The sequence below is a fragment of the Oncorhynchus nerka genome, linkage group LG9a (genome assembly GCF_034236695.1).
Source record: "Oncorhynchus nerka isolate Pitt River linkage group LG9a, Oner_Uvic_2.0, whole genome shotgun sequence".
Taxonomy (NCBI): domain Eukaryota; kingdom Metazoa; phylum Chordata; class Actinopteri; order Salmoniformes; family Salmonidae; genus Oncorhynchus; species Oncorhynchus nerka.
This window is the reverse complement of record NC_088404.1, coordinates 25042726-25059586: the sequence shown is the minus strand read 5'-3', so window position 1 is coordinate 25059586 and position 16861 is coordinate 25042726. Positions and strand designations below refer to the sequence as shown.

Here is a 16861-nt window from a genome sequence, read left to right as displayed (position 1 = left end):
ACACTGCACTGATTCACATCAGCATAGACAAATGCTCCATTTAGTGTCCAAAGATTGTCAGAAACTAGAAATTCAGAATTGTGTTGAAATAAATTAGATGATGAATCTGCCTTCCAGATCCTCATTTCCTAAACAACCAGGAGATGTCAGATGTGACCTTCTTGGTGGAGGGGAAGCCATTCTACGCCCACAAAGTCCTGCTCTTCACCGCCTCTGGCAGGTCAGAACACTTCTCTCTCTCTGTCTCTCTGTCTCTCTGTCTCTCTCTCTCTCTCTCTCTAAATTCCTCCTTAACTATCTGCAAGCAAGTGAGGGCAACTACCCACACATAACTCCTGTCCCCAACTATCCTGACATAACTCCTGTCCCCAACTACCCTTACATAACTCCTGTCCCCAACTACCCTTACATAACTCCTGTCCCCAACTACCCTTACATAACTCCTGTTCCCAACTACACTTACATAACTCCTGTCCCCAACTACCCATACATAACTCCTGTCCCCAACTATCCTGACATAACTCCTGTCCCCAACTACCCTTACATAACTCCTGTCCCCAACTACCCTTACATAACTCCTGTTCCCAACTACACTTACATAACTCCTGTTCCCAACTACCTATACATAACTCCTGTCCCCAACTACCCTTACATAACTCCTGTCCCCAACTACCCTTACATAACTCCTGTCCCCAACTACCCTTACATAACTCCTGTCCCCAACTACCTATACATAACTCCTGTCCCCAACTACCCTTACATAACTCCTGTCCCCAACTACCCTTACATAACTCCTGTCCCCAACTACCCTTACATAACTCCTGCCCCCAACTACCCTTACATAACTCCTGTCCCCAACTACCCTTACATAACTCCTGTCCCTAACTACCTATACATAACTCCTGTCAAATCAAATCAAAATCAAATCAAATCAAATTTATTTATATAGCCCTTCGTACATCAGCTGATATCTCAAAGTGCTGTACAGAAACCCAGCCTAAAACCCCAAACAGCAAACAATGCAGGTGTAAAAGCACGGTGGCTAGGAAAAACTCCCTAGAAAGGCCAAAACCTAGGAAGAAACCTAGAGAGGAACCAGGCTATGTGGGGTGGCCAGTCCTCTTCTGGCTGTGCCGGGTAGAGATTATAACAGAACATGACCAAGATGTTCAAATGTTCATAAATGACCAGCATGGTCGAATAATAATAAGGCAGAACAGTTGAAACTGGAGCAGCAGCACAGTCAGGTGGACTGGGGACAGCAAGGAGTCATCATGTCAGGTAGTCCTGGGGCACGGTCCTAGGGCTCAGGTCCTCCGAGAGAGAGAAAGAAAGAGAGAATTAGAGAGAGCATATGTGGGGTGGCCAGTCCTCTTCTGGCTGTGCCGGGTGGAGATTATAACAGAATGTGGCCAAGATGTTCAAATGTTCATAAATGACCAGCATGGTTGAATAATAGTAAGGCAGAACAGTTGAAACTGGAGCAGCAGCATGGCCAGGTGGACTGGGGACAGCAAGGAGTCATCATGTCAGGTAGTCCTGGGACATGGTCCTAGGGCCCAGGCCAGTTGAAACTGGAGCAGCAGCATGGCCAGGTGGACTGGGGACAGCAAGGAGTCATCATGTCAGGTAGTCCTGGGGCATGGTCCTAGGGCTCAAGTCCTCCGAGAGAGAGAAAGAAAGAGAGAAGGAGAGAATTAGAGAACGCACACTTAGATTCACACAGGACACCGAATAGGACAGGAGAATTTACTCTCAGATATAACAAACTGACCCTAGATATAACAAACTGACCCCCGACACATAAACTAATGCAGCATAAATACTGGAGGCTGAGACAGGAGGGGTCAGGAGACACTGTGGCCCCATCCGAGGACACCCCGGACAGGGCCAAACAGGAAGGATATAACCCCACCCACTTTGCCAAAGCACAGCCCCCACACCACTAGAGGGATATCTTCAACCACCAACTTACCATCCTGAGACAAGGCCGAGTATAGCCCACAAAGATCTCCGCCACAGCTCAACCCAAGGGGCGCCAACCCAGACAGGCCGACCACAACAGTGAATCAACCCACCCAGGTGACGCACCCCCCCAGGGACGGCATGAGAGAGCCCCAGTAAGCCAGTGACTCAGCCCCGTAACAGGGTAGAGGCAGAGAATCCCAGTGGAAAGAGGGGAATCGGCCAGGCAGAGACAGCAAGGGCGGTTCGTTGCTCCAGAGCCTTTCCGTTCACCTTCCCACTCCTGGGCCAGACTACACTCAATCATATGACCCACTGAAGAGATGAGTCTTCAGTAAAGACTTAAAGGTTGAGACCGAGTTTGCGTCTCTGACATGGGTAGGCAGACCGTTCCATAAAAATGGAGCTCTATAGGAGAAAGCCCTGCCTCCAGCTGTTTGCTTAGAAATTCTAGGGACAATTAGGAGGCCTGCGTCTTGTGACCGTAGCGTACGTGTAGGTATGTACGGCAGGACCAAATCAGAGAGATAGGTAGGAGCAAGCCCATGTAATGCTTTGTAGGTTAGCAGTAAAACCTTGAAATCAGCCCTTGCTTTGACAGGAAGCCAGTGTAGAGAGGCTAGCACTGGAGTAATATGATCAAATTTTTGGGTTCTAGTCAGGATTCTAGCAGCCGTATTCAGCACTAACTGAAGTTTATTTAGTGCTTTATCCGGGTAGCCGGAAAATAGAGCATTGCAGTAGTCTAACCTAGAAGTGACAAAAGCATGGATTAATTTTTCTGCATCATTTTTGGACAGAAAGTTTCTGATTTTTGCAATGTTACGTAGATGGAAAAAAGCTGTCCTCGAAATGGTCTTGATATGTTCTTCAAAAGAGAGATCAGGGTCCAGAGTAACGCCGAGGTCCTTCACAGTTTTATTTGAGACGACTGTACAACCATTAAGATTAATTGTCAGATTCAACAGAAGATCTCTTTGTTTCTTGGGACCTAGAACAAGCATCTCTGTTTTGTCCGAGTTTAATAGTAGAAAGTTTGCAGCCATCCACTTCCTTATGTCTGAAACACATGCGCTTCTAGCGAGGGCAATTTTGGGGCTTCACCATGTTTCATTGAAATGTACAGCTGTGTGTCATCCGCATAGCAGTGAAAGTTTACATTATGTTTTCGAATAACATCCCCAAGAGGTAAAATATATAGTGAAAACAATAGTGGTCCTAAAACAGAACCTTGAGGAACACCGAAATTTACAGTTGATTTGTCAGAGGACAAACCATTCACAGAGACAAACTGATATCTTTCCGACAGATAAGATCTAAACCAGGCCAGAACATGTCCGTGTAGACCAATTTGGGTTTCCAATCTCTCCAAAAGAATGTGGTGATCGATGGTATCAAAAGCAGCACTAAGGTCTAGGAGCACGAGGACAGATGCAGAGCCTCGGTCCGTTGCCATTAAAATGTCATTTACCACCTTCACAAGTGCCGTCTCAGTGCTATGATGGGGTCTAAAACCAGACTGAAGCATTTCGTATACATTGTTTGTCTTCAGGAAGGCAGTGAGTTGCTGCGCAACAGCCTTCTCTAAAATTTTTGAGAGGAATGGAAGATTCGATATAGGCCGATAGTTTTTATATTTTCTGGGTCAAGGTTTGGCTTTTTCAAGAGAGGCTTTATTACTGCCACTTTTAGTGAGTTTGGTACACATCCAGTGGATAGAGAGCCGTTTATTATGTTCAACATAGGAGGGCCAAGCACAGGAAGCAGCTCTTTCAGTAGTTTAGTTGGAATAGGGTCCAGTATGCAGCTTGAAGGTTTAGAGGCCATGATTATTTTCATCATTGTGTCAAGAGATATAGTACTAAAAGACTTGAGCGTCTCTCTTGATCCTAGATCCTGGCAGAGTTGTGCAGACTCAGGACAACTGAGGTTTGGAGGAATACGCAGGTTTAAAGAGGAGTCCGTAATTTGCTTTCTAATAATCATAATCTTTTCCTCAAAGAAGTTCATGAATTTATCACTGCTAAAGTGAAAGTCATCCTCTCTTGGGGAATGCTGCTTTTTAGTTAGCTTTGCGACAGTATCAAAAAGGAATTTCGGATTGTTCTTATTTTCCTCAATTAAGTTAGAAAAATAGGATGATCGAGCAGCAGTAAGGGCTCTTCGGTACTGCACGGTACCGTCCTTCCAAGCTAGTCGGAAGACTTCCAGTTTGGTGTGGCGCCATTTCCGTTCCAATTTTCTGGAAGCTTGCTTCAGAGCTCGGGTATTTTCTGTGTACCAGGGAGCTAGTTTCTTATGAGACATTTTTTTAGTTTTTAGGGGTGCAACTGCATCTAGGGTATTGCGCAAGGTTAAATTGAGATACTCAGTTAGGTGGTTAACGGATTTTTGTCCTCTGGCGTCCTTGGGTAGGCAGAGGGAGTCTGGAAGGGCATCAAGGAATTTTGTGTTGTCTGTGAATTTATAGCACGACTTTTGATGTTCCTTGGTTGGGGTCTGAGCAGATTATTTGTTGCAATTGCAAACGTAATAAAATGGTGGTCCGATAGTCCAGGATTATGAGGAAAAACATTAAGATCCACAACATTTATTCCATGGGACAAAACTAGGTCCAGCGTATGACTGTGACAGTGAGTGGGTCCAGAGACATGTTGGACAAAACCCACTGAGTCGATGATGGCTCCGAAAGCCTTTTGGAGTGGGTCTGTGGACTTTTCCATGTGAATATTAAAGTCACCAAAGATTAGAATATTATCTGCAATGACTACAAGGTCCGATAGGAATTCAGGGAACTCAGTGAGAAACGCTGTATATGGCCCAGGAGGCCTGTAAACAGTAGCTATAAAAAGTGATTGAGTAGGCTGCATAGATTTCATGACTAGAAGCTCAAAAGACGAAAAACGTCATTTTTTTTTTTGTAAATTGAAATTTGCTATCGTAAATGTTAGCAACACCTCCGCCTTTGCGGGATGCACGGGGATATGCTCACTAGTGTAGCCAGGAGGTGAGGCCTCATTTAACACAGTAAATTCATCAGGCTTAAGCCATGTTTCAGTCAGGCCAATCACATCAAGATTATGATCAGTGATTAGTTCATTGACTATAATTGCCTTTGAAGTAAGGGATCTAACATTAAGTAGCCCTATTTTGAGAAGTGAGGTATCATGATCTCTTTCAGTAATGACAGGAATGGAGGTGGTCTTTATCCTAGTGAGATTGCTAAGGCGAACACCGCCATGTTTAGTTTTGCCCAACCTAGGTCGAGGCACAGACACGGTCTCAATGGTGATAGCTGAGCTGACTACACTGACTATGCTAGTGGCAGACTCCACTATGCTGGCAGGCTGGCTAATAGCCTGCTGCCTGGCCTGCACCCTATTTCATTGTGGAGCTAGAGGAGTTAGAGCCCTGTCTATGTTGGTAGATAAGATGAGAGCACCCCTCCAGCTAGGATGGAGTCCGTCACTCCTCAGCAGGTCAGGCTTGGTCCTGTTTGTGGGTGAGTCCCAGAAAGAGGGCCAATTATCTACAAATTCTATCTTTTGGGAGGGGCAGAAAACAGTTTTCAACCAGCGATTGAGTTGTGAGACTCTGCTGTAGAGCTCATCACTCCCCTAACTGGGAGGGGGCCAGAGACAATTACTCGATGCCGACACATCTTTCTAGCTGATATGCACGCAGAAGCTATGTTGCGCTTGGTGATCTCTGACTGTTTCATCCTAACATCGTTGGTGCCGACGTGGATAACAATATCTCTATACTCTCTACACTCGCCAGTTTTAGCTTTAGCCAGCACCATCTTCAGATTAGCCTTAACGTCGGTAGCCCTGCCCCCGGGTAAACAGTGTATGATCGCTGGATGATTCGCTTTAAGTCTAATACTGCGGGTAATGGAGTCGCCAATGACTAGAGTTTTCAATTTGTCAGAGCTAATGGTGGGAAGCTTCGGCGTCTCAGACCCCGTAACGGGAGGAGTAGAGACCAGAGAAGACTCGGCCTCTGACACCGACCCGCTGCTTAATGGGGAAAACCGGTTGAAAGTTTCTGTCGGCTGAATGAGCGACACCGGTTGAGCGTTCCTACAGCATTTCCTTCCAGAAACCGTGAGAAAATTGTCCGGCTGCGGGGACTGTGCCAGGGGATTTATACTACTATCTGTACTTACTGGTGGCACTCCTGTCCCCAACTACCCTTACATAACTCCTGTCCCCAACTACCCTTACATAACTCCTGTCCCCAACTACCTATACATAACTCCTGTCCCCAACTACCCTTACATAACTCCTGTCCCCAACTACCCATACATAACTCCTGTCCCCAACTACCTATACATAACTTCTGTCCCCAACTACCTATACATAACTCCTGTCCCCAACTACCCATACATAACTCCTGTCCCCAACTACCTATACATAACTCCTGTCCCCAACTACCTATACATAACTCCTGTCCCCAACTACCCATACATAACTCCTGTCCCCAACTACCTATACATAACTCCTGTCCCCAACTACCTATACATAACTCCTGTCCCCAACTACCCTTACATAACTCCTGTCCCCAACTACCTATACATAACTCCTGTCCCCAACAACCTATACATAACTCCTGTCCCCAACTACCTATACATAACTCCTGTCCCCAACTACCTATACATAACTCCTGTCCCCAACTACCTATACATAACTCCTGTCCCCAACTACCTATACATAACTCCTGTCCCCAACTACCTATACATAACTCCTGTCCCCAACTACCTATACATACCTCCTGTCCCCAACTACCCATACATAACTCCTGTCTCCAACTACCTATACATACCTCCTGTCCCCAACTACCTATACATAACTCCTGTCCCCAACTACCTATACATACCTCCTGTCCCCAACTACCTATACATAACTCCTGTCCCCAACTACCTATACATACCTCCTGTCCCCAACTACCTATACATAACTCCTGTCCCCAACTACCTATACATAACTCCTGTCCCCAACTACCCTTACATAACTCCTGTCCCCAACTACCTATACATAACTCCTGTCCCCAACTACCTATACATAACTCCTGTCCCCAACTACCTATACATAACTCCTGTCCCCAACTACCTATACATAACTCCTGTCCCCAACTACCTATACATAACTCCTGTCCCCAACTACCTATACATAACTCCTGTCCCCAACTACCTATACATAACTCCTGTCCCCAACTACCTATACATAACTCCTGTCCCCAACTACCTATACATAACTCCTGTCCCCAACTACCTATACATAACTCCTGTCCCCAACTACCTATACATAACTCCTGTCCCCAACTACCTATACATAACTCCTGTCCCCACCTACCTATACATAACTCTTGTCCCCAACTACCTATACATAACTCCTGTCCCCAACTACCCTTACATAACTCCTGTCCCCAACTACCCATACATAACTCCTGTCCCCAACTACCCTTACATAACTCCTGTCTCAGTCAATTAAATGTATTTATCAATGCTTTTTTTTACATCAGCAGATGTCACAAAGTGCTATATAGAAACCCAGCCTAAAACCCCAAACAGCAAGCAATACAGATGCAGAAACAGGGTGGCTCGGAAAAACTCCCTAGAAAGGCAGGAACCTAGGAAGAAACCTAGAGAGGAACCAGGCTCTGAGAGGTGGCCAGTCATCTTCAGGCTGTGCCGGTTGGAGATTATAACATTACGTGGCCATTAAGGCCAGAGGAGGAGAGAGAGAAATGGGAGAATTAGGGGGAACATATTTAAGTTCACACAGGACACCAGATAGGACAAGAGAATTACACCAGATAGGACAAGAGAATTACACCAGATAGAACAAGAGAATTACACCAGATAGAACAAGAGAATTATACCAGATAGGACAAGATAATTACACCAGATAGGACAAGAGAATTACACCAGATAGGACAAGAGAATTACACCAGATAGAACAAGAGAATTACACCAGATAGGACAAGAGAATTACACCAGATAGGACAAGAGAATTACACCAGATAGAACAAGAGAATTACACCAGATAGAACAAGAGAATTACACCAGATAGAACAAGAGAATTACACCAGATAGAACAAGAGAATTACACCAGATAGAACAAGAGAATTACACCAGATAGAACAAGAGAATTACACCAGATAGAACAGATTGACGCTAGCCCCCCGGCACTGTGAAGAGACACACAAAGGTACAGAGATACGCATACATTGTGATATTGTTTTATGGTGGTATTAAACATTTTATATTGTAGATATGTAGTGGTGTAATAATGTTATATGATGTACTGTTTTATATTTTGTTTCATATGTAATGTAAGTGCTTTAATATGTTTGGACCGGAGGAAGAGTATCCTGGGGGGGATCCTTAATAAATACAAAATACTATTGCAGCATAGATACTGGAGGCTGAGACTCTGGCCCTGTCCGACGATACTCCCGGACAGGGCCAACCAGGCAGGATATAACTCCACCCACTTTGCCCACACACCACTAGAGGGATATGAACAGACCACCAACTTACTACCCTGAGACAAGGCTGAGTATAGCCCACAAAGATTTCCTCCACCTGAGGGGGCGCAAAACTGGACAGGAAGATCACGTTAGTGCCTCGAGATGAGTCTTCAGTCTTAAAGGTTGAAAGTCTTAAAGACTTAAAGGTTGAGACCGAGTCTGCATCTCTCACATGGATAGGCAGACCATTCCATAAAAACTGAGCTTGATAGGAGAAAGCCCTGCCTCCAGCTGTTTGGTTAGAAATTCTAAAGACAGTAAGAAGGCCTGCGTCTTGTGACTGTAGCGAATGTGTAGGTATGTGCGGCAAGACCAAATCGGAATGATACTGTAGGTAGGAGCAAGCCCATGCAATAGCAGTAAAACCTTGAAATCATCCCTAGGCTTAACAGGAAGCCAGTGTAGAGGCTAGCACTGGAGTAATATGATAACATTTTGGGGTTGTAGTCAAGAGCTAACAGCTGTGTTTAGCACTAACTGAAGTTTATTAAGTGCTTTATCCAGGTAGCCAGAGAGTAGAGCATTGCAGTAATGTAATCTAAAAGTGACAAAAGCATGGATTACTTTTTCTGAATAATTTTTGGACAAAACGTTTCAGTTTTTTGCAACATTATGAAGATGGGAAAAGCTGCCCATAAAATATTCTTGATATGTTCGTCAAAAGAGAGATCAGGGTCCAGAATAATGCCGAGGTCCTTATTTGAGACGACTGTACAACCATCAAGATTAATTGTCAGATCAAACTGCAGATCTCTTTGTTTCTTGGGACCTAGAACTAGGATCTCTGTTTGGTCTGAGTTTCAAAGTAATACATTTGCCGCCATCCACTTCCTTATGTCTGAAACACAGACTTCCAGGGTAGGCAATTTTGGTGCCTTCCTCGCCTTTCCTTCCAGTTCTCTGCTGCCAATGACTGGAATGAATGGCAAAAATCTCTGAATCTGGAGTCTTTTATCTCTCTCTCTCTAACTTTAAGCATCAGCTGTCAGAGCAGCTTACCGATCACTGTACCTGTACACAGCCAATCTGTAAATAGCACACCTGACTACCTCATCCCCATATTATTACTTACCCTCTTGCTCTTTTGCACCCCAGTATCTCTACTTGCACATCATCATCTGCACATATATCACTCCAGTTTTAATGCTAAATTGTAATTATTTTCGCCTCTATGGCCTATTTATTGCCAACCTCCCTACTCTTCTACATTTGCACACACTGTACATAGATCTTTCTATCTTTCTTTTCTTTTGTGTTATTGACTGTACGTTTGTTTATGTGTAACTCTGTGTTGTTGTTTTTGTCGCACTGCTTTACTTTATCTTGGCCAGGTCGCAGTTGTAAATGAGAACTTGTTCTCAACGGGCCTACCTGGTTAAATAAAGGTGAAATAAAAAAACACAATAAAAATACATCTATTTTTTGTTCTCTCTCTGTCTTTCTTTCTCTCTGCTTAAGGTTTAAGTCTCTACTGGCGAACAGACCAGCTGCTGAAAACACATGTATTGAAATCAGCCACGTCAAATACAACATATTCCTGGTGCGTTCATAGAGAAAATAACTTTTCTGTTTTTCCCTTACAATCTAATCAAATTGATACATGAATCAGACAACGGTGTGATACGTTTTCAAAGGGGAATGTTCATACAAAAAATACCCATATTCTTTCCCATGACAGTGTAAATCCATTGGTAGGTTTGTTGTGTTGTGTGAATGTTGTGTAAACGTCAGTTAATTCGTACTGTTACAGCTGGTGATGCAATACCTCTACTGTGGTGGGACGGAGCATCTGCACATCAGAAACACAGAGGTTATGGAGGTAAGACTGTTAGTCCATTTGCCACGTTGTCAGTCGAGTCATGTTTTCTAAGATGCGATAAGACTTAGACCAATATACAGCTTGTTGAGAGAATGCCAAGAGTGTGCAAAGCTGTCACCGAGGCAAAGGATGGCTACTTTGAAGAATCTAAATATAAAATATATTCTGATTTGTTTAACACTTTTTTGGTTACTACATGATTCCATATGTGTTATTTCATAGTTTTGATGTCTTCACTATTATTCTACAATGTAGAAAATAGTAAAAATAAAAAAAACCCTTGAATGAGTGGGTGTGTCCAAACTTTTGACTGGTACTGTACATATATGCATCCGTGTTCATAACCAAATCAAAATCAAATCAAATGTATTTATATAGCCCTTCGTACATCAGCTGATATCGCAAAGTGCTGTACAGAAACCCAGCCTAAAACCCCAAACAGCAAGCACTGCAGGTGTAGAAGCACGGTGGCTAGGAAAAACTCCCTAGAAAGGCCAAAACCTAGGAAGAAACCTCGAGAGGAACCAGGCTATGTGGGGTGGCCAGTCCTCTTCTGGCTGTGCCGGGTGGAGATTATAACAGAACATGGCCAAGATGTTCAAATGTTCATAAATGACCAGCATGGTCCAATAATAATAAGGCAGAACAGTTGAAACTGGAGCAGCAGCACGGCCAGGTGGACTGGGGACAGCAAGGTAGTCCTGAGGCATGGTCCTAGGGCTCAGGTCCTCCGAGAGAGAGAAAGAAAGAGAGAATTAGAAAGAGCACACTTAAATTCACACAGGACACCGAATAGGACAGGAGAAGTACTCCAGATATAACAAACTGACCCTAGCCCCCCGACACATAAACTACTGCAGCATAAATACTGGAGGCTGAGACAGGAAGGGTCAGGAGACACTGTGGCCGCATCCGAGGACACCCCCGGACAGGGCCAAACAGGAAGGATATAACCCCACCCACTTTGCCAAAGCACAGCCCCCACACCACTAGAGCCCCCATAACCAATACAATTTAGATACTTCCTGATACAAGGTGGGCAGTCCCAGTTAGTGAAGAGCAAGCAGTATTACAGTCCAACAACATGTACTACTTAACCATAATAGGGTCATGTTACCAGCCTGGTGACTGGGCCGAGATCTGTGTCATTGTGACCATACAGCAGGATTAGGCAGCCTAAATAGATCTGATGCCGGGCTACAATTGTCTTCTTTTCTGGTGTGTGCAGCTGCTGTCAGCGGCCAAGTTCTTCCAGCTGGAGGCGCTGCAGAGGCACTGTGAGATCATCTGCTCTAAGAACATCAACACAGAAACCTGTGTGGAGATCTACAGCCACACCAAGGTGAGGAGGTCGAGTTGAGAATGTGTCGTACAGCAGTACGGTGTGGGGGTCTGCTTGTGTATGTCTACTATCTATTCATGCACGTGTGTATGAGGCCGTGGGTGTGAGTTTGTGTGTGTGTGATCATGTGTAAACATATTTGCCTGTGCTTGCCTTCCTGCTTGGTGTTTGTGCCGTTTGCAGTATGTACTGTAGGAATGCATGCAAATAAACATGTTTGATACACAGATTCTTAAGTAGATGTCTCCTTAATTAGTTTGTGCAGCACTGATGAGGGCATAGGAGCCGAAACGTATGCTCCTTTTACAATACAAAATGTTTAATACCACCATACAACAATATCACAATGTATGCGTATGCATGTCTCTGTACCTTTGTGTGTGTCCTTCTACACCTTGCACTTTAACCTTTAGTATTCTTTTGAGCATGGATTAAATTAAGTATGTTATTTTAGCATCTCTGCCTCCTTGAGTTATTCCATTGTCATGGTTTGAGTGTGAGTAACTTTTGAACTCTACTGATACACAGATTCCTCACGAAGTGTGTGTGTGTGCTTGCTTGTGTGCATTAACAAAAATGTATAGGTTTGGCATCCAACTCAAGCTAGACAACACTCAACTGTTCTCAAACCTTCTGCTCCATCAGTTCCTGGATGTCCCAGATTTGGCTGTCTACATCGAGGGCTACTTCCTGAAAAACATGGTGGTGCTGATTGAGCTGGAGCCCTTCAAAACACTGCTGTACGACACGCCTCCAGACAGTCCCGCCACCGATGTACTCCTGGACCTGGAGAAGACCCTGGGCATCCGCATCCAGTCCATCCACCTGTCCTCCTCCAAGGGCTCCATTGTCTGATTGGTTGATTTATTGAGCTGCTAATGGGACTGGAACTGTCTGTCTGTCACCATTGACCCCAGTTCAACACATAGCTGTACTGAACCACACTCAACAGTGACACTTTTAAATTGCTTGCTGTGCTAACACGCCATTGGCATTCTCCTGCAGCCTACTGAGCTTTGGGCCGAGCACTTAGGCAAATGGACAGCGCTGGAACCCCAGAAATGTGAAAAGGAGATTTTCATAGGGCTGGAGTAAAGCTGACTCGTCACAGCAATAGTGGGACTATATCGCTGAGATGCAGTGAGGGATGTGTGTGTGTGTGTGTCTGGAATCATTCGTAAAGCCCCAGTCAACATTACTTCGCTCCTCCAGACTGCAGTCAGACCTGCCATTACTCCACGTGTCTACTGGGCAGAATCATTGTTGGTACCTTTCTCAGCATGGTTCTGCAATCCTACATAGCTTTATAGTCTATTTATAACTGGGCCTAGCCAAACGTAACATAAGAGCAGACCTGAGTTCAATATTATTTCAAATAAAATACTTTTAGCATTTGCTCTAGTCTGCCCGGGGTGTCAGATTGGTGCTGTTTGCACTTTTGTGACTATTCTATTGGTTCCATTGTGCCAGGCAAGCTCAATCACGCCTAGATAAACTATTTAACATGATTTCAAATAGTATTTGAACCCTGGTCTGCTACATGTAAGAGTGATATGTGGATATACTGTATGTCATGTGGTAGTATGTTTTAAGGGAGTCATGCAAAGGAGAGAGGTATTGGGAAATTCTTCAAGCTACGTTTGTGAAAGCTGGAGAACAGAAAACACATTTCCTTCCTTCATCCGCTGTTAGAACTGTGTAAATATTGTGAATAAAACACAGAGCTTTGGCTCCTCTTGTAAGTTAATGTATATATCCTACAGATGTTTCTTCTTCTCATGCGTCTACTCATTGGATATGGCTTTATAAAAAGTTGTTCTTTTCAATGTGTTATCGTTCTGTATGTTTCAAGTTGCATGTCATGAGAATGACTGTTTTGCTTGTGTTCAGTTTGGTTTAAGAGTGGCATGAGACTTTAAGAGAGGAAGCAGGAACGGTATTGAGGAGCGATATTGTCAGCATGTGTCTCTAAATGTGTAGACGTGTACCGGTGTCTTCATTTCAGGAGAGAACGGTTATGGGCCTGTATTCAAAAAGCGTCTCTGAGTGGGAGTGCTGATCTAGAATCAGGTCCCCCTGTCTATAATCACATTCATTATGATCTAAAAGGATAAAACTGATCCAGCACGCCTACTCTGAGACACTTTATGGATAGAGGCCTAGTTCAAAAGATGATCAGGGTCTATCCTAAACCGGAGAAGCGTCATCTGTTGTGTTTTCCAGACATTGTGAAACTACATGTAAATGTGTGACTTAATATCCGTTTCCTCCATAAAGATTAATATAAAGAATGATATGAATCCTCCCTAGATATCAACTGGTTTTCTTGTCTCGAACAACAATCTCAACGATTTTTCCACTGTGAAACCTTAGTAAATGGTCTCCAGTTGTTGTTGGGACCTATGGATTTACCCTCTGGTGTTCTGTCATTAGCTGGATCCCTCATGGCGGAAGGTTTGGGAGTGGTCATGTGACATCACACACTTCACAAGCTGTACTACAGAGAATAAATGACCTTTAGGTTGAATCCCAATTGTCCACCCTTCTCCCAAAGTGTGCACTTGCATACTTCCAGTCATGGATTTCACAGTGGTGGAAACTCCCTTCAGCCAATAGTTACACCAATCCAGCTGTTTTAAATCCATGACAGGGAGTGTTCAAGTGCGGTCGGAAAAACAGGGAGAAGGTTGGAAAATCGGGATGTAGCCTTAGACTACAATCCTGACAACTTTGTCTAGCTGCTAGGGAAAGGGGGATACGTAGTCACTTGTACAATGGAATGCATTCAACTGAAATGATTCTTCTGCATTTAACCCAACCCCTCTGAATCAGAGATGTGCAGGGGGCTGCCTTAATCAACGTCATCGGCACCCGGGGAGCATTTGTTGTTGGAGGTTAACTGCCTTGCTGAAGGGCAGAACGGCAGATTTTTCCACCTTGCTGGCTCAGGGATTCAAACCAGCAACCTTTTGCTCCTAACCGCTGGGCTACCTGCTACTGTTCAAACTTAACTGTGATCAATAGATATTAATGTCTGTAGCCTAGAATCAAACTGATATGCTCAGTTTCACTATGGTTTAACTTCATGAAAGGGAGCAAATCAGTTTGGATTCTGGGCTAAGGCTGCCTGACAGTCAGTGAGTCAGTCAGTCAGTCAGTCATTCAGATCAGACAGAAGGGTTGATGAGGGTTGAGGAACATTATGTCTGTCTGTCTGTCTGTCTGTCTGTCTGTCTGTCTGTCTGTCTGTCTGTCTGTCTGTCTGTCTGTCTGTCTGTCTGTGTCAGTACTGTGGTAGCAGCTAAGTGGGCCTGGCTTGCCAAACAACATGATGAATCACAATCAAATCATTACTCCTGATAGGAATAAGATGACAGGACCTTAATGGCATGCCAGGTTAGTTTGCTCTGTTTTTTTTCTACAAGCCAGGTTAGTTTGCTCTGGGTTTTTTTTCTACAAGCCAGGTTAGTTTGCTCTGTGTTTTTTTTCTACATGCCAGGTTAGTTTGCTCTGGGTTTTTTTTCTACAAGCCAGGTTAGTTTGCTCTGTGTTTTTTTTCTACATGCCAGGTTAGTTTGCTCTGTCTTTTTTTTCTACACGCCAGGTTAGTTTGCTCTGTTTTTTTTTCTACAAGCCAGGTTAGTTTGCTCTGTGTTTTTTTTCTACACGCCAGGTTAGTTTGCTCTGGTTTTCTTTCTACATGCCAGGTTAGTTTGCTCTGTTTTATTTTTCTACACGCCAGGTTAGTTTGCTCTGGGTTTTTTTCTACACGCCAGATTAGTTTGCTCTGGGTTTTTTTTCTACACGCCAGGTTAGTTTGCTTTGGGTTTTTTTTCTACACGCCAGGTTAGTTTGCTCTGGGGTTTTTTCTACACGCCAGGTTAGTTTGCTCTGTTTTTTTTCTACACGCCAGGTTAGTTTGCTCTGGGTTTTTTTTCTACACGCCAGGTTAGTTTCCTCTGGGTTTTTTTTCTACACGCCAGGTTAGTTTGCTCTGTTTTTTTTTTCTACACGCCAGGTTAGTTTGCTCTGGGGTTTTTTCTACACGCCAGGTTAGTTTGCTCTGGGGTTTTTTCTACAAGCCAGGTTAGTTTGCTCTGGGTTTTTTTTCTACACGTCAGGTTAGTTTGCTCTGTTTTTTTTTCTACACGCCAGGTTAGTTTGCTCTGGGTTTTTTTTCTACACGCCAGGTTAGTTTGCTCTGTGTTTTTCTTCTACACGCCAGGTTAGTTTGCTCTGGGATTTTTTTCTACACGCCAGGTTAGTTTGCTCTGGGTTTTTTTTCTACACGCCAGGTTAGTTTACTCTGGGTTTTTTTCTACAAGCCAGGTTAGTTTGCTCTGGGTTTTTTTTCTACACGCCAGGTTAGTTTGCTCTGGGGTTTTTTCTACACGCCAGGTTAGTTTGCTCTGTTTTTTTTTTACACGCCAGGTTAGTTTGCTCTGGGGTTTTTTCTACACGCCAGGTTAGTTTGCTCTGTTTTTTTTTTTACACGCCAGGTTAGTTTGCTCTGGGTTTTTTTCTACAAGCCAGGTTAGTTTGCTCTGGGGTTTTTTTCTACACGCCAGGTTAGTTTGCTCTGGGTTTTTTTTCTACACACCAGGTTAGTTTGCTCTGGGTTTTTTTCTACATGCCAGGTTAGTTTGCTCTGTTTTTTTTTTTACACGCCAGGTTAGTTTGCTCTGGGGGGGTTTTCTACACGCCAGGTTAGTTTGCTCTGGGTTTTTTTTCTACACGCCAGGTTAGTTTGCTCTGGGTTTTTTTTCTACACGCCAGGTTAGTTTGCTCTGGGGGGGTTTTCTACACGCCAGGTTAGTTTGCTCTGGTTTTTTTTTTCTACACGCCAGGTTAGTTTGCTCTGGGGGGTTTTACACTGGAATCTCCTGGCTGGTTGACGGCTCTGGCAGCTCCTGGCTGACTGACGTGGAGCCGTCAGCCAGCCAGGAGCCGCCAGAGCCGTCAGCCAGCCAGGAGCCGCCAGAGCTGTCAGCCAGCCAGGAGCCGCCAGAGCCGTCAGCCAGCCAGGAGCTGCCAGAGCCGTCAGTCAGACAGGAGCTGGCAGAGCCGTCAGCCAGCCAGGAGCTTCCAGAGCCATCAGCCAGCCAGGAGCTGCCAGAGCCGTCAGTCAGCCAGGAGCTGCCAGAGCCGTCCTTCACTCCGGAGCTGCCGGAGTCTCCCGCCTGTCCGGCGCTGCCGGAGTC

General features: G+C 44.5%; 1 protein-coding gene across 2 annotated transcripts in view; it reads left to right on the top strand.

Moving 5' to 3' along the window:
* Nucleotides 1-13965, top strand: part of LOC115134096 (ankyrin repeat and BTB/POZ domain-containing protein 3-B-like) — a 105707-nt gene extending 91742 nt beyond the window's left edge. For both annotated transcript variants that reach the window (XM_029667737.2, XM_029667736.2), the window contains 5 exons: nt 118-220; nt 9958-10039; nt 10250-10318; nt 11547-11660; nt 12306-13965. In XM_029667737.2, coding sequence (XP_029523597.1) covers nt 118-220; nt 9958-10039; nt 10250-10318; nt 11547-11660; nt 12306-12515 — 578 coding nt within the window. In that variant the 3' untranslated portion in view covers nt 12516-13965. The remainder of the gene's footprint in view (nt 1-117; nt 221-9957; nt 10040-10249; nt 10319-11546; nt 11661-12305) is intronic.
* Nucleotides 13966-16861: the final 2896 nt, after the last annotated feature.